Below are 18062 nucleotides of genomic sequence, written 5' to 3'. Positions count from 1 at the left end.
GAAGTTACTTTTTTGCTTCTGAATGAATGTATATGTGATTGAGTAGTCTTGAAACAAGGCACAGAGGGTGCCAGGCTTATAGATCTGTCAAATATCCTTGTGGCAGGCAATCCTTCAGGCAGTCTGGAGGCGTTTTGGAGGGCTGATACACAGTAAGTCAAGCGAGAACATCAAAAAGTGCTCATTTGCTGAGTATGCGAGCTTCCTTTGCGGTATCTCACTGCTGAGGGGAGGTAAAGAGAGTGGCAGATGAGTCAATACTCAAACAGAGACAGATGGATCTGAGATGAGGCAGGGAGTAAGGAAGCTGCCTCATACGAAAGACGGTTATCTTATCAGGAGAGGGGGGGAAAAAGTGTGAGCTGGAGGCTTGTAAATCAAACGTGACTTAACAATAGTAAATATATTGCATTCGTGTGCCTTGGATTAGGACGGACAGTGTCATTAACAACTCTTAGCATGCTTTGCTTCAAAAATCCTAAAGGATAAGCCCACACTTTACAATAAATTCCAGATCTTCATTGTTCTCATTGTGTATTCCTTGATTTAGTACATGCTGTATATATCTGGGGGAACGATTTAAATGTATGTAAGCGCAAAATGAGGAGATAGAAATGAAGGATTCTTTTAAAACCTCTTCTGTGTAAGTAGAATGGCCCATACAAAATGCATTAGAGAAAAACACGTTGAAGGTAAATCTGGCTATTAAAAAAAAGCTGTGAGAAGAAGGGTTTTGTGCATTGTTTGGTTCAGGAAACTGACTGTACAGGGTCTGTTCAGGTCCCCACTCTCAGATGATGCTAGGAGCCACTTGGATCTCAAGGATTTGTCATTCTGTCCAACAAGTGAATCAGGTATTTGCTGCTGTTATCTGTGCAGTTACCAGTATGAAGCTCTTAACTGCCCCTAGGAAACAGGAGAAAAGTAAAAGCCATTTTGTGCTCTCAGTCCTGCTCAAGGATTTATTACTTCTGACCTCTGGGAAACTGAGTTTCCTCTCGTATGTGCACTTTATTAATTTTGTTATTTCTGAGGTGGCCTGTTGTTCAGTTAGCTGGGAGATGTGCATATTATCTCTTCCAGTCTCTGTGGAGTAGCTTGTGTCCTCCCTGAAACTGTTCTAGGAAAGGAGAAAGCTTTTTTGCACCTTCTTCTTCCAGCAGCACTGTGAACACCATTTGACTTTTACAGAGCTGGTAAGATGGCTACTAGAATGGTGCAGAGTGGTAAGGAAACATCTGTAAAAGGTCTCTGACATACTTTATGAAAGAAAAGTTTTCCTTTCTAATATCAGTGTAGTCATTCTGAGTTCAAACCACACTTATGTATCTGTAGTTGAATGAAGAAAACAGGTTTGTACCTGTTATACTGGTGAAGTTGTTTAAGAAGCGTATTCATGTGCAAAGATTCCTGTTGTAGTGCTGTCTAAGTCACTAAGATGCAGGATAATACACTGAGCAGATTCAATGCAAAAGCTTAGTGCTGCCATAATGCATCTTCAGGGATGCACTCAGTTTCTTCCAGTGTTGACAAAATCTATGTGCAAATTTTAAAGAAAATTAGGAGATAGCAGTTTGAGTTAATTCTTTGCTCTTTCAGCTTTTTTTCATGTATCTTCCTGTAGCACAGAACTCCCTTTCACTGTCATTCTTATTCCACCTGTTCTCTCTCTCATCCAGAAAGTATGGAGCCGTCATGTTGCTATAGCTGCTATCAGAATGCCGCCACTTTCCTTCTGGACTTTGAAATGAAATCTTGATTTACTATTCCCAATTCAATTCAGTCCCTTCCTTGGGGACTCTCCCCTACCCTTCTCTTCCACCCTCAGAGGCTTGTCATTTTGCTGCGATGGTATCTTCCCCCATCCATCAAGTCTTGCTGTGTTGATGATCATTCAAGAAAAGGGAGATCAGAGTGGTTGAGTTGCAGATGCTTGTGGGAGTTTGTAGTTACTGGCAGTAACTACAGATCTCTTTTTTTTGTAATAGGTGTTTTTGTGTTTTACCTACAAATGAAAATATTTTTTTCTAGTGTTGGCTTAAATTGCGCTTTAGGGGCAGTTGAAATGCGACCTTTCATTGAAACAATTGGAAAGTGTACAATGGCCTACATCATCTGTTACCCCAATGCAGGTATGTTGTGAATGCATGTGCACATATTGCTGTCCTTTTATACAGAAGAAATGTATTTAAACATTCCATCCCATTAGAAATGAGTTTAATTAGCTTGAAAATGTTGTTGCTACCATTAAAAGCAAATTAAGCATTTTTAAGCTTCTGAAAATAACTGTTTTTAGTTCTGTGACAATGAATCCACAACACTTTCTTGCATAATTAATAATAATTATTGAGTAATGATTGCAAAGGTGACGAGGCACTGTAGTTTACATTCTCATACAAGTGTACATTCTTTAAATATGTGTTTTATGAAATTTGATTGTGCTCTTGTGAGGTTTTAAACGAATTACAATAGTAGGAAAATTATTTTTCAAGGTCTTCCTAACACTTTTGGTGGTTATGATGAAACTCCAGAAGTAACTGCCAAGCATATAAAGGTATGTAATATTTCTTTTAAATGTGTCATACCTTGCAAATTAGCAGATATAGACATGTATCTTTGTATTTTATGTTCATTTATTACAGTACTGTGTTATTTTTTTTCCTTGGATGGCTCTGTATGTCATTTTGTCTGTTTATAGCCAGTAGTGCTTTTGAGGTGTCAGGGTAAGAGAAACTAGGTAATTCTGAAAACCATAATTACTTTGGACTCCCTTTGCCTACACTAAACAGCTTTGTTGCAGTTTGATCTGCAGATAATTTTCATTTACACTCCTACATTCTTGTTTGCCATTTGGGAATTGTTCAAAAAGCTGACTGGTTTTTATAAACTTGGCAGAGTTCTACAGAGTTGCATTTATAGGAACAACTGATACTGGTGGTGTTCAAGTGCAAGATGTCCTTCCAGGCACTACTCAGTCTATGAGAGACAGAACTGTGTGGTTGGACTTGCTGTGTGTCAGCAAGAGTGCAGCATCTTCTGCATGTTAATTACCTTCTATACTGTAGTATCGATGATCTCAGTATTCATCCAAATTTTCATCTATGACTTGATCATAAAGTGGGCCAGTTTCAAATGCACTTTGCTAAAACTGGGTATCAAAATTGCCAGTTAGCTTTAGGCACTCATATCTGAAAACAAATCCTAAGACAAAGAAATAGTGCTGATGTTTCTTCATCTGATTTTTGATTTTTTTTCTTGTGATCCTCTGACTTGCTTAATATATGGAGAATATAGATGTTAGATATCTCTGTTAACTTAACACTAAATTCTCTCTTTTTCTTGCTTTTACAGAATTTTGCTCTGGATGGTTTGGTTAATATAGTTGGAGGTTGCTGTGGGACTACACCAGCACATATCAGGTACTTTATGAACTACAACTTCAGATGCACTGAAAAGTAGAATAAATGCAATTTCCTTGGAGCGGTATTCCATGGCATGTCTTAAAATTTCCTTAAAAAATGGATCATTTGAATGAAAATAGCAAGAGTGTGTGCAGTAGAAATAATCTGGTTTTCATAGCGATGTGTGTTTTGGGGAATGGGTAGAGGAGGTTCTAAAAAGATTATACCCCTGCTGTTTTGTCTTCTAAAATTGTTCCAGAATCATTCTTCCTTTTTTACCATTGGATAGAACAGTTCTCATCTTTGTTCCCTTACTTTCTGTTTCTTGGGCCCCTAGCTAGCCAATAAAATGTCAGATTTTGTTTGATGGTAAAAGGAAGGCTGGGAGAGGGGAGAAGGGGAGGGAAAAAACTGTAATGGGATTTGGGAGTGCTATAAAGCTGCTGTTAGTCCCGGACAGTTGGGAGAAGTGTTTCATATCTTTCTCTGTAGAAGTAGCACAGAAACCCCCCCCCCCCCACTTCTTTACCTAGGCTTAAAAGAGAAGGGGCCTTTATGGTTTGTTTTTACCCTTATGTGGACTGGGAGGAGGTGGTCATGAGTGTGCAGAGAACAGTGTGCGTTGTTCCTGACTGGAGTGAAAAGAAGGATAATAGCTCATGAACTTCATGAGTTGTTCTGGGATCTGAGAAATGCATCTTGACACAAAGTAATATTTGTCCCTTGTTGTTTCACTGCAATCAGCAATTGCTCACCTCAGTAAATCATGAATGCATATAAGAGTCACTGTAGTTGAAGGCGGATACTGATATCTGTCAGGCTACTTGCATGTGAGCTTCCAGTTGTTATAATTTATAATGTTCTATGTTTGATAAGTCTTCGTCTTTGCACATTCCCTGCAAATAGCCACATAGGATCTTCGAGGAGTATATTTTTTGCATTTGACCACACAAAGTGAAACATGTTCATTAGCCTTGTCTGTGACAGGGCTGAATGTCCTGGAGATGTAGCGTGTACGTGGTTTAATTTTATTCAAAAACTTTGATCATTCTATCTTCTTCTTTCTATAACTCAGGAAAATTGCTGAAGCCGTGAAATCATGTAAACCTCGCATTCCACCTTCTTCTCTCTCTGAAGGATACATGCTGCTATCAGGTAAAACAGAGAGTAACAGTTTGAGCTTTGTAACTCATGTAACCTTCCTTTATAAATATACTTGCTATTCTCTGTTAATCAGAATGGCTATGCATTTCTGGTTCTACCTGAACCCAGCAAGCTTATGGATGTCTATCCAGATGTAAATCTTATTGTTTTGGCCTGTCTCAAGCTGAATCCAAAGGACTAATAGCACAATTTATTGCAATCTTGTATAATATAACCAAGCCAGCATATTTTACTCAGTAAATCTCAGACACTTTAAAATGGTGAGTTATATTTATCCTTACTTTGCAGCTGGGGAGAGCTAGGCCCAGAGAGGTTGGGTAATTTGACTACAGCTGATGGCAGAGCTGGCGAGAGATCCTAGTTCATGTTATAGCAATACATCCAGCTCTATGTCTTTCTTTTCTTCTTTTCCTTTTTTCCCTTTTTCCTTTTTTCCCTTTTTCCCTTTTTCCCTTTTCCTTTTTCCTTTTTTAACAGTTTGGCTCTGTAGATTATTCAGCCAGGCCTTTTTTTAAGCCACCGGGCTAGGTTTCCAAATATAACAGATCCTTCATGTTGGGTTTGTATTTTATATCTCAAAGTCAAAATAGTTTAATATAAATGAAATAAATCATGGTTTGCACCATGGTTTCCTGCAGGAGCCTTCTCTGTTCCACCTATGGTTTGTTTACTGCTGAGCTGCCTGTTACCCAAGAGTCCTTCTTGGATGTTGCCTTGTTTCTCTCAACTTAGATGTATGGTTAAGACCATTCCTTTGTTTGGCAGTCAGTTCAGGGGGTTTCTTCTCTGGTGGTGTTAGAGTCAAGAGATAACATAGTTGGAAATGGAAAGGCATGCATGGATGCCCAGAGCATCACAGCTTCATGTCATTTTATATTGGACAAATTAGCTATTACTATGGGTCAGGTAAATTATTGACTGTCACTGAGGAAGCATAGAAACAATTGCATGTGTGTTGGAAGTGGTTTCGTATTTATAATTAACTTGTTTCATCATGTTGCTTTGGTGGTTACTCGTTAGATCTGTGTGTATCCTCATATGCTGATAAACCTCGATTCCCAAAGAAAGATTTGTGTTTCACAGATTAGAAAGAGATTTTTGCCTTACACAGTTTTTTCTTTTCATATTTTCACAAATATGCTCAAAAATATCTTTTAAAGGTCTGGAGCCATTCAGGATTGGGCCATACACCAACTTCGTTAATATTGGCGAACGCTGCAATGTTGCAGGATCACGGAAGTTTGCTAAACTCATCATGGCAGGCAACTACGAAGTATATTTTCTTTAACAATGATCTGTATAGATAATGCTCTGATTTTCGTTGCTCTGTTGCATTGTATAGTAGCTTTTTCTTTTTCTGGCACAGAGCACTACTCTAGGCCAGTTACAAGAGGAAGAAAACAAGAAGAATTTACTTTCTCATTGCCCTTTGTTGCTATGCTTATCACCTCCTATTAAATGCACAAGAAGGGTTTTTACAAAGGTTTTTTTGACAAGTGTTACAGGAAACATGATTTTCCATTTTGATTTTAGTTAAACATGATGATGGTGTAGAAAATGTCGTGGTCTGGCTGTATCTGGAGTAGATTTACAGAAGAGAGAGAGAAAGAAGGAAAGAGATTGTAATCTCTCCTCCCTCACACATGCTCAGTATATCTGACATGGGAGAGACGGTGCCGCTCTGCAGCCTCTTTCTCCTGCCCCTCCCTTCTCCAGCCCTGGTCAGCATTATGGTTGCATCTGTGTGTACTTTCGTCACTGACTCTAGCATGCTAAGCAAGAGTTGCTACAGAAAAAGATGTTTAGATGCCACTTGAAATGACTATAGGGCCGAAGTGAAAAGGCTAAAGGGCTCATTCTTTGTTGATAAAAATTGTTACTATAAATTTATTTCTTACGAGCTGAGGTTCTGCCCCAAAACATGCTCTGCTGTTCTAACTGATGCAATCAAAATTAAGGCTTTAGCTTGGTTTTACGAGGTCTGGTTCTTAAGGTCTTACGATTCATGAAGCAAGTTAGGCCTATTAATTAAAGAACTTTAATACAGCTTGTTAGGGACTGTGAACAACTAAAAGCCTTTTTGTTTTGTTTTGCTTTTTCCTCTCATTAATCTGCAGCGTGATTAAAAAAAGAGAAAGAATGAACAGACACAAGTGTTCAGATAATCATGTGGGCTGGAAGGAAGGCTTTATTATTTCCTTCTTAGCACTTGGTGATTATTTTGCAGCTGGAAAAAATGCCAAATAACCTCCAAAAATAAAGTACTCTGTGTTAAAAAAGAGCATAGCTTGTGACACCAGACCCTTGTTTATACCATCATCATTCTGTTTTCCTGTCATGTGCAATCAGAAATCCTTGTTACTATGCATATCTTAGATCTTTCAATTAAATATATGACCAGCTGTTGAAAATTTATAGCACTATCAGGTCTCTGGTGCCGTGTTTTTATAAATGAAATAGTTATCGATTGTGCCACGCTAATGACTTCTGAATTACTGTATGTTAAAGGACTGTTTCCTTACTCTCTTACAGATTGCCTTCTAAATTTTTATGAAAGGATGTTTTTATTTTGATCATTTATAGGGTTGCACACTTTTTTGGAAAGTGAAATGTTATCTTGAGAATGACTAGGCTGTGTTTTCTGCTGACTTGTTCTGGTTTTTGAATCTTTTCCTCAGGAAGCACTTAGTGTAGCCAAAGCACAAGTTGAGATGGGAGCCCAGGTTCTTGATATCAATATGGACGATGGGATGTTGGATGGCCCTGCTGCTATGGCCAGATTTTGTAACTTCATTTCTTCAGAACCTGATATTGCAAAGGTAGTGACTGAATTGCACCAAAGCACAATACAGAACATTTTGTTGACCTGGAAGTTGTCTTTCAGAAAATTTTGATACTGATTTGTTTACTAACTAGGTTAGATACTTAGAAAGGAAGTGTAGGTGTATAAAATGATCCCTCATTAGAAGTATATTAAAAATCCAGAGGAATCAGAGCACCCTGTTCTGATGCCCTTCTTGAGGCAGTGTTGGACAGTAGTGAAGAGGGGAAGGTACCATAATAAGAAAGCCTTTTGGAGGAACTGATGTTTTAACGTTCTCTGTTTTCAGCTAAACATATGTCAGTCTTCTTCATTGGTTAAAGCTGAGTGTAGGTTCCTATTCCAACAGTTTTGAGCCACAGTCAATGTATAGGCAATGCATGACTGATCTATTTCACACAAAACCTTAAAAATGCTAGGGATATGCTATCTGAAAGGTCCTTGTGCTAAGTAAGTGAATTCTCTAGAAATAAATACCTCATTCAGAAACGCAAGACAATACAGAGGGGATAGGTCTCTATGAGATGGAATATACACAGAACCTCTTGAGTTAAATTTGCTCTGAGTTTGCATTTAAAGCAAAGTGAATCAGCAAGTGCTATCTAGAAACTTCATACTCATAAAAGCTGATAAATATTGTGCTTGCTTTTATGTCCAGATTGGCAAACGATATGTGGAACATTTAACTCATTACCTTTATGTATTGTCCTTGCTCACCCTGTGTTATTTGCAGGTGCCATTATGCATTGACTCTTCAAATTTCTCAGTGATTGAAGCAGGTTTAAAATGCTGCCAAGGGAAATGCATTGTGAACAGCATCAGTCTGAAGGAAGGTGAGAAAGACTTTCTCGACAAGGCAAGGAAAGTTAAGTTGTATGGAGCGGCTGTGGTTGTCATGGCTTTTGATGAAGTGGGCCAGGTGAGTGTCACTTTGCTAAAGGAGATATTTTTCACTGGCATAGGTGATTTAAAGAGGCCTCTGTTCGTAACAGTATTTTTGACCCTGACTTATAAGCATTTCTTATATTGCTCACCTGTTTGAGGAATTCAAGTTTTGATCCAAATTTACTGCTGTTAGTGCAAGTTTTTTTTGCTTACTCTGTTATGCTGAGCTCTTCCTTCATTCACAAAAGACTTTCTCATTCAGAAATCGAGTTTTATATTAGAGTGGAATCTTTGTGAATTCATTTATTTTTTTTTCAAGTGTTAAACTTTGCATAGGATGGTGAAATGTTGGAGAACAAAATCATTTTTTTTAACGAGTAGACTCAAAACTCCAGATACAGATGTGGTAGTGATATTTTTTAATACAAAATTCTTATGTATAATCCTTTTCATGATTCATGATGTTCAGATCAGGGCTGAGGCTGTAAATGATTTCTGGGGTCTTTGCTTTTTATGTTATCTGTTCGTTTCATGGAGTAATTCTTTTTCTTCCCCAGGCAACAGAAACGGAAAACAAGATTGCCATTTGTACCAGAGCTTATCACCTCCTTGTGGAAAAACTGTCCTTCAATCCAAATGATATAATATTTGACCCTAATATTTTGACTATAGGTACTGGAATGGAAGAACATAACTTATATGCCATGAATTTTATCAATGCTACTAAAACTATAAAAGTGAGTTAAAAGTTTATTTTGACTTAAAGTATTTAACTGGATTTACTTTAAAAAAAGTCTGATTGCTACAAAACAACAAGCATTTTAAATTAATGGGGAGGCCTATTCCTGTGAAGTGCCACTGTTCCCCTATATTGCTTTATTTCCATTAGCAGACCTTTAATAGTTCTATAAATATATTTCAATCCATTAACTCTACCGTAAAAATACTATACTAATTAAATAAGGTAACAATCACATTCAGTGTTCCAGCCAAAAGGACCTCTTTGAAGGTATATGAAAGCTGCTCTTTTTAATTAATATAGGTTCAATTACTGTGGGTGGACTTTGTACAGTAATTTAACTTTTTGTTTAGCCAAAATGTACGTCAGGAGAGGCAGAAATGAAGATTACCTGAATATAGCCAGGGAGGCTGTACTCTTGCATTTCAAAAGGCAAATCAGCTGGTCTGGTGATGTTCTGCCAGAAGCAATCTGGGGCTTGAATATCTCATAAGGCATTTTGTTGGCGTGTGCCTTTTTGGAGGGAGGCTGCTCTCTCGAGGTTAGCTGCTCAAGTACATGAGCTAGCTCAAGTTCATGAGCAGCTAATCATTCCTGGAACATGCAGGTGTGCAGGGAGGTTGCTTCTGCTTTGCTGGCTGAGACAGGGGAGGAGACATAAGTAGGTTGGCCAAGGTGAACGTCTGGAATGCTGCTGTGCGTTTAGAAGAGCACCAGTGACTACTGAAACTCTGATAGTTGCTTATATATATCTAAGCTGAATCTTATCTCTTATTTGTAGTTTTTTATTTAGAGATTTGAATTTCTTTTTATAAGCCTCAATAACTGTGGAAGGGTCTGGAACAGGAAAGAGAAAAAGAGAGGGTATTGGCAGTGTTCCACAGCTCAGGGACCAGGTGTTTTATGGGCTGTTTACTTTGCTTGGATTTCCCTTTTGGAAACAGCTTTTCTAAAAATTTACATACAATTCCATTAGGAAACTCTGCCAGGAGCCAGGATAAGTGGAGGCCTTTCCAACCTGTCCTTCTCTTTTCGAGGAATGGATGCTATTCGAGAAGCAATGCATGGAGTATTCCTTTACCATGCAATTAAGGTATGGTGTGGTTTTGGCCCCCGTGTATTTGTGCTTTGCAAATATGCAGGGTTGTATCTGAGAGCCGTGGTAAGGGGATTCTGTGTGTTTTTTCAGTATGGCATGGACATGGGAATTGTGAATGCTGGGAATCTGCCAGTGTATGATGATATCCACAAGGAATTGCTGCAGCTGTGTGAGAATCTAATCTGGAACAAAGATCCTGATGCGACAGAGAAACTTCTACATTATGCTCAGGTAACTTTCAATTTTAAGCTTTGAATAGTGGTTAGCTTAGCACCTGGGCTTCAGCACCTCCCTGCTGATAATAGATGGAACATCCTATAAAATGTGTGTCAATATAACAGTGGTCATTAGAAGTTACTGCTGATACTGTGTACAGTTCAGTTACTGAAAAGTAAACAGAACATGAACTCTGTAACAGATTGAGCCTGTCCAATTTCACAGGTGCCCTGAAAGATCCTGTAGCGGAGTTTTTCAGGTGCTTCAGTAGATCAAACTGTGTATGTGTTCCCTTAAAACACCAAGACAGAAAAGGCTAACCTATAGCCAAACTAAACCTCGTTGCTGTAACACAATTGCCAAGTGTCCCGTGGGAGGCAAAGACATTAAACGTGTCTCTTTAGTGGTGAAGGTTTGCTTGGAGTATACGTGAAAATTAAAGTGGTCATCTGCAGTTCCTGGCTATGCCATAGACTTACAGTTCAGGATGTCGCTCATGTCAGAATGGGGATCAGCTCATTAGCGTTTATGAGATACTGTCATGATGGTGGTGATGAAAGATACAGATTACACTCCTGGTGGGTTCCAGATCATCAAACATGAGATTGCTGAAATCCTGTTCTGAACAGAGCCAACAGCAAAAATCTCTCTGGATGAGGTGGCTCCTACAATTAGAGATGAGTGCATCTAGAGGTTGCGTGCCCTTTTTGTAGCTCCTGGCTGCATTGTTTATGTGTGCATCTGTAGCCTGCATCATAGTTATACCTGCTTATTAGAAACAAGGGCAACGTGTTTAATAACCGTACAGTAAAAACAGTACTATCTGTACCCCTTGCACCTAGGCTGTTTTATAATGTGCTGTTAGTATTGAAGCAATTCACTTTTAAGTTATCTTCTCTATGTAAGAAGATACTTACTGTTAGGGGAGAGAGAAAAACACACACACACATGCACACACGCAAAAGAATAAAATTTAGTAAAAAGATGAAGGCCTTAAAGGACAGAGCTACAAAACCATTGACACAGCAAACATAGATCACTATTTAATGGAATTTTCAGATATTACTTGCATGCATTTTGGATTTTAAATACCTCTTGTATGAATCTCTGAGAGCAACTAGATACACACACTCCAGGGGATCACTTAAAGTTGAACATTTCTGTTAGGTTTTAATTCAAGGTGACTTTAACTTTAAAGAGGATCAATCACAGAATCATAGAATTGGTAAGGTTGGAAGGGACCTCTGGAGATCATCTAGTCCAACCCCCCTGCTCAAGCAGGGTCACCTAGAGCATGTTAGACAGGGTTGCATCCAGGCAGGCCTTGAATCTCTTCAGAGAAGGAGACTCCACAGCCTCTCTGGGCAACCTGTTCCAGTGCTCCGTCACTCTCACAGGGAAGAAATTCCCCCTCACGGTCAGGCGGAACTTCCTGTGCTTCAATTTCTGCCCATTGCCTCTTGTCCTGTCACACAGGGCAACTGAAAAGAGTTTGTCCCCATCCCCTTGACACCCTCCCTTCAGGTACTTGTACACGTTGATAAGATCCCCCCTCAGTCTTCTCTTCCCCAGGCTGAAGAGGCCCAGCTCTCGCAGCCGTTCTTCATGGGGCAGATGCTCCAGCCCTCTGATATCTTCATAGCCCTACCCTAGATTCTCTCCAGTAGCTCCATGTCTCCCTTGTATTGGGGAGCCCAGAACTGGACACAGTACTTGAGATGAGGCCTCCCCAGGGCTGAGGAGAGGGGCAGGATCACCTCCCTTGACCTGCTGGCAACACTCTTCCCAATGCACCCCAGGAGACCATTGACCTTCCTGGCCACAAGGGCACATTGCTGGCTCATGGTCAGCCTGTCATCCACCAGCACTCCCAGGTCCTTTTCTGCAGAGCTGCTCTCCAGCAGGTCATCCCCCAGCTTGTACTGGTGCCTAGGGTTATTTTTCCCTAGGTGCAGGACTCTGCACTTGCCCTTGTTGATCCTCATGAGGTTCCTCTCTGCCCAACTCTCCAGCCTGTCCAGGTCTCTGAATGGCAGCACAGCCCTCAGGTGTGTCAGCCACTCCTCCCAGCTTGTTGTGATCATCCAACTTGCTGAGGAGGCACTCTGTCCCCTCCTCCAGGTCATTGATGAAGAAGTTGAACAGGATGGGACCCAGTCCTGATCCCTGGGGGACGCCACTAGCCACAGGCTTTCAACTAGACTCCACGCCACTGATGATGACCCTCTGAGCTCTGCTTTTCAGCCAGTTCTCAATCCACCTCACTGTCCACCTGTCTAGCCCACACTTCCTGAGCTTACCTAGGAGGATGTTATGGGAGAGAGTGTCAAAAGCCTTGCTGAAGTCAAGGTTACTAGATGATCTCCAGAGGTCCCTTCCAACCTTACTGATTCCACGAGTCTATGATTCTATGATATACAACATCCACTGTCCACAATCACATAATTAAATATATTTTTAATAAGTTTAGAAAGATAATGCTTAGGTAGTGTTTCTGCAGAATGAATCTAAATGGAGCATAAGAAGTAAAAGTGTGAGTGAACTCCTTTTTTTAGTGAAGGGAACTATTGTTGATATTTCCAATATTGGAATCTCTGTTCTTCCTTGTGGCAGTTCTGTTGCATGGATTTTTATCCCAGTTACAAAAAAGAAAGTATCTTGATTCAAAACATCTCTAAAAGATATATTAAAGTTAGCATAAAGTACTATCTTAACCAAAGATTTTCTGGTTTTCACTGGAGATAAGCATATTGATTTGGATATCATCCTGCTCTGGAGAAATGTGGGAGACTGGATACATTATAATTTACTTAAAAATAAGGGAAGGGCCTATATAACGCTTTGGAGTTTGGAATGTTTTTTAAAATATTTCTTCTGATGTTCCTCTGATTTGGTGCACTTGAATAGCTCTAAATTCTTTTCTGTAAAGGCTTTTTTAAGGCTTTTTTTTTTAAAAAAAACACAATTGTGTATTCACTGGTCAGTAAGTGCATATGTTCTTTTTATTTCTGATTACTGCAGTTCAGTCTGCACAAAGAACATACAATGTGCAGTCCCATTTCAAGTACTGCACTTCTCATAGAGCTCCAGTGAAGTGTCCTCCTAATTCCTTCAGGTAATGGTGCTTGCCAGAGGCTTGAATGATAGACCTTTGGGCAAAGCAAGCAATTACTCCTTGCCCATTTAGGAGATCTGTTTACATCTGAAGTTTGAGATTAAAAAACTGTTTGTATCATATGTACAGCTGCAAACACTATCAAACTGAAATTTAGTCCCTTTTATGGCAGTGGGAGTTGCGCTTCTGAAGTTGTTTTTTTCTTCCTTAGCATGCAGTAAAATCATCTTGTATTTAAAGACCTGCATGTAGTGTTTGCTGCTGTGGTTCCTGCATGCCTCCCCTACAGTTTCATGGGTTGGTTAAAGCAGTATTATTTTTAGGTTAGAATGATCTCCTTGCTAAAATGTCTAGCCAGAGTTTCAGGAACACTTAGCAACTTTTGACAGAATTGCAAAACGGTGACCCTCAGAGCAGGGTCACCCACAGCAGGTTGCTCAGGGCCGTGACCAATTTGATTATCTCTAAGGACAGAGGCTCTACAACCTCTCTAGGCAACCTTTCCCCCCATTTTTTGCTCTCTTTTTACAAACTAGATCCATGAGGGGAGTGAGATTGGTAATGAGAAGCAGTGAAGTTAGCTAAGATTCATGTCAGCACAAATGAGGACTTATTGTTGTTCTCATGAACGAGATCTTGTTTTGGATGAGGTTTCCTTGACTTTTCCTATGGCTTTGTCTTTGAAGAGTTGTTAATGAGCACTCAAAAGTATAGGAGGGTTCACAGGAAAAGAAAAACCTTCAGATTATGAGGAATAGCTGAGGGAGGAAAAGAAATCATTTGCCTGAAGTGTGGAAGTTGGAATAATTGACAGCATGCTCTTCCATGCACCTTCATCATGGGTGCTTAAGAGCTTTCTTGCACCATGAATCCCTTTTGGCCTTTGCCTTCACAGAGAAGATGGGGGAGAAGGGGAGAATGATGCAGACAGAGTATGTAAAAGAGCAGAACAGTCCATATGCATGAAAAACAGAAGTCCTTTAGGCCTTCTGATTGCAAAGATATATGTGATATGAAATAACATAAACTGTCCCAACAGAAACTGTCTTAGTGCCAAATTAATTAGAATTTTAAAATGAAGTGGCACTGTGTGGGCCAGGAATGTTCCCAGAAGTAAAACTCTCAGGATTAGTCACTTTGGCATTTTTTAAAAATGTGAAAATTATTAGAATTGTTCACTTCTTTTTTTTTAACATCTTAATTGAGATACGTATTTCTTGGGATGTAAACCCACTAACTGTCTGCTGTACATCTCATGCATTTTCAATGTGATTTGCATGTATGACAAACTCTTTAGAATACTTTAAAGATATTTTAGGTACAGTACATAAAACTATTCTGACTTCTCTGAAAGTCAAGTCCATAATTGTACTTCTTATGCTGTCAAGCTCCTGTGGATGTCTTTCCTTTTCAGAATCATGCCCAAGGAGGGAAAAAAGTGGTACAGACTGATGAATGGCGGAAAAGTTCTGTAGAGGAAAGGCTGGAATATGCTCTCATAAAGGTGAATCTGTATAGAAAACTGCTCTGCCCAAGCACATGGCTGATGAGCACTCTCAGGCATGAAATTTCAGCTCTTAAGCTAGAAGGGCCACCCTTGGCCCTTCACAATTTGAAGTCTTTAACTTTTGATGTTTTATTCTGCTAGTGCTAGCAGCACTACTTTTTTGCTACTTACTGCTTTTACTTTCCAGTTACTCTCTGGTCCTTTAACAGTACAACTGTATTGCACTGAATTGCACATATAATGAGGCAGCAATCTGCATGTGAATGTATCATTCACTTTTGACAAGGTTAAGAAAAACAGATAGAAGTACTAAATTTGTGACCATTGCTTAGAATGTTTTTATATGCCTTGGACATACAATGATTTTTTTCCTGAGAAAACCTATTTTAAGTATACGTTTGAGATATTCTTAAAGACTAACAGTATGTAAAGTATCTCTTTGTACTTCTATTTTCATTTTTATGGAAGAGAAGACAACTCTAAATGTAAGCTGTATTTCTAGAAAGTTAAAATCTTTTCAATTTTTTTCCCAGGGCATTGAGAAGTATGTCATTGCAGATACGGAAGAGGCAAGACTAAACCGCGAAAAATATCCTCGACCTCTAAATATAATTGAAGGACCTTTAATGAATGGCATGAAAATTGTTGGTGATCTTTTTGGTGCTGGAAAGATGTTTCTGCCTCAGGTAAAGAGAAGATTATTTCTTATATTTTCATATTTGCCATAAAATAGCATTGTAAAATGCAGCCAAATTACTTTATGCCAGCTGTCTTTTCAGAGATAGCACCTGGTTTCAGAAAATTGAGATGTTACTAGTAAGTTGCCTTATTTTTCTTTATTTTTGAACTTGACTCTCTATATACTTTTCCACAATTGTTCTTCTTTACTCCTGAGTGCTTTTGCCTCATTTATAAGGTAGTTTTAAATCAACTGATGTTTGTTTAGATCTTCTTTTCTCTCTTACTCTTTCATACGTTTTACTTAAGGACATAGACTTGGAAAGCACTATACCTGCCTGTTTGTAGCTTCTCATTCTGTTGTGAGTGGTACCAGAGGTTGCACTGTGGAAGCAAGTGTTATGTGTGCCCAATTAGTCCAGTAGGACCAGCACCTAGTTCTACAGAATGCTTTGCAAGCTGGAATCCCAGTTTACAAAGGATAGGATGTTTTGTTGCTTGTTTGAATGAATATAGAAGAAAACTTTGAGAAATTTGAGGGTATTCCTCTAGCTGATACTTTTTTTTCTCTACATTTATCCATTCAGGTGATAAAGTCTGCTCGAGTTATGAAGAAAGCAGTTGGCCACCTTGTTCCCTATATGGAAAAAGAGAGAGAAGAAAGGAGAGCTGAACAAGGCAGCACAGAAGAAGAGGCAAGACACAGTCACTTGTGCTGTAATTCTTTCATAGAATGTCTTGACAGAAAATGAAATAGTTTTCCTAATGACATTTGTCCAGCTTTTTATGCCTGAATGTTGAACAAGGCATACAGAAACTGATAGTATTGGCTTAATTTGAAGTAGGTGTGGAATACATAAAGCGCTGAAGTGCAGATTTTGTGGAACTTTGCTCAGTATGTGTCTAACGTGTTCTTAAAAACCTCCCGAAGGGTGTCATAAGCTTTTGTAAGCATTTAACTCTAGTGTTAGTTATTTCGGATATTCTTGATCTGAGTCTTCATTGTGGTAAATTTTCTTGGTATCTGCTACTTTCTCTATCTTTGATAAACTCCATAACTCCCTCTTAGATATTCAAATTCTGTTAGTGTTTTTCTTTAATTGTCTTTCTCCTTACCCTTCCCACCTTCAACTGTTTTCTCAGCTAAAAAACCCAGATTTTTTCTTTAATTTTTATATCAATTGTGACTTCCAGGCCTCGTATTATGACAGCATAGTAGGCTAATTATATTTGCAGCAACAACCAAGTTGTGGGGTGTCATCAAATATTTAAGAAAACAGAATCTGAATTCAGTCTTTTCATGGTTGATTTTTTTTTCCATTTTCTTAAGATAGCTTTGATTATAGTACAGTAGATACTAGTCATGGTTCTAATATGGAAGCAGAAATAACCAGATGTCACAAATAAAACATGGAAAATGACTGGCTAGGTGGTAGCTTCCTAGAAAAAGGTCTGATGGTTGTCGTTGTTACAAACAGCATGTCAGTCAATATTATTGCAAAAACACACACACGCGCGCGCCAAAAAAACCCCACAACCAGCAAACTAGAATTTATAAATGTGATGTGCTCCACTCAGCACTGATAGAAATACAACATCCCATTTTGAAGGTGGTGCTCAAGGAAAATCTGTGAACTAATTAGAGTTTCAGAAGAGAGTAATGATTAGAATGAATAGAAGCATGGAATGATTAGAAGCATAGAGAATGCAATCTTCAATGAAAGATTGGATGAATTGGATGAACATATGAGTGGCCTATGTTTTCTTTCAGACTTCTGTTGACTAAAATCTACATCTTTTGAGAGATATCTGTAGGGAAGAAAAAAATAAAATCTCCACATCTTGTCAAGAGTAAATGGGCTTAAATTTCAGTGGGAAGATGGTTAGGTGATAGGTGGAAGGAAATGCTATACTGATATCAAAGCACTGCAGTATACTACCTGAGAAAGTTATGAGCTTTCATAAGTGACTTACGACCTGAAGTGACTTCAGGAGGACATCCAGTTCTCTGTCTGATTCTGTAATCATTCTTAACGTGTAGTGAAGCCTCAGCTGGATACCAGTGGCAAACAGAATTGAGCAGTTATCTTTGTTTTATGTGAGGCTAGTGCTAATATCTGGCATTCTGCAACAAACCTTGCAGTTACATTGTTTTGTTAGTTATACCCCATTTTATATTTTCTTTTTTTGATGCCCCTCATTTTTTTTTCTTGCAATACTTGACAGTTCTGTTATGGAATTTTATCTTATTGATTTGAAGGATGCATATTTAATTTGTCAAGTTAATCTTGAATCCTTGTCCTGCCCTTCAGCATTCACTACCTCCTTCTGTGCTATCATCTTTCCCTTTTATAGATCATTGTAATCACTGATTAAATACTAAGTGGTTTTCAGGTTCTTGTGGGCTTCTCCTTTATAGCATTTCTTGTTTTACAGC

At 38.9% G+C, this 18062-nt stretch overlaps 1 protein-coding gene across 4 annotated transcripts in view; it reads left to right on the top strand.

Annotated features, from left to right (window-relative positions):
• The window catches only part of MTR (5-methyltetrahydrofolate-homocysteine methyltransferase), a 53475-nt gene that overhangs the window by 16434 nt on the left and 18979 nt on the right, over positions 1 to 18062 (top strand). For 2 of the 4 annotated variants that reach the window (XM_062572156.1, XM_062572157.1), the window contains 13 exons: positions 2032 to 2132; positions 2493 to 2554; positions 3352 to 3419; positions 4477 to 4556; positions 5726 to 5838; positions 7244 to 7384; positions 8120 to 8305; positions 8829 to 9008; positions 9987 to 10103; positions 10200 to 10340; positions 14855 to 14944; positions 15481 to 15633; positions 16213 to 16320. In XM_062572156.1, the coding sequence (XP_062428140.1) occupies positions 2032 to 2132; positions 2493 to 2554; positions 3352 to 3419; positions 4477 to 4556; positions 5726 to 5838; positions 7244 to 7384; positions 8120 to 8305; positions 8829 to 9008; positions 9987 to 10103; positions 10200 to 10340; positions 14855 to 14944; positions 15481 to 15633; positions 16213 to 16320 (1540 nt within the window). Of the gene's footprint in view, positions 1 to 2031; positions 2133 to 2492; positions 2555 to 3351; positions 3420 to 4476; positions 4557 to 5725; positions 5839 to 7243; positions 7385 to 8119; positions 8306 to 8828; positions 9009 to 9986; positions 10104 to 10199; positions 10341 to 14854; positions 14945 to 15480; positions 15634 to 16212; positions 16321 to 18062 lie in introns of those variants that run through there. The other 2 variants (XM_062572158.1, XM_062572159.1) reach the window with 2 other exon arrangements.

The sequence above is a fragment of the Rhea pennata genome, chromosome 3, assembly GCF_028389875.1.
Source record: "Rhea pennata isolate bPtePen1 chromosome 3, bPtePen1.pri, whole genome shotgun sequence".
NCBI lineage: Eukaryota > Metazoa > Chordata > Aves > Rheiformes > Rheidae > Rhea > Rhea pennata.
Note: the sequence above shows the minus strand (reverse complement) of the source record. Positions and strands in the feature narration are given on the sequence as shown.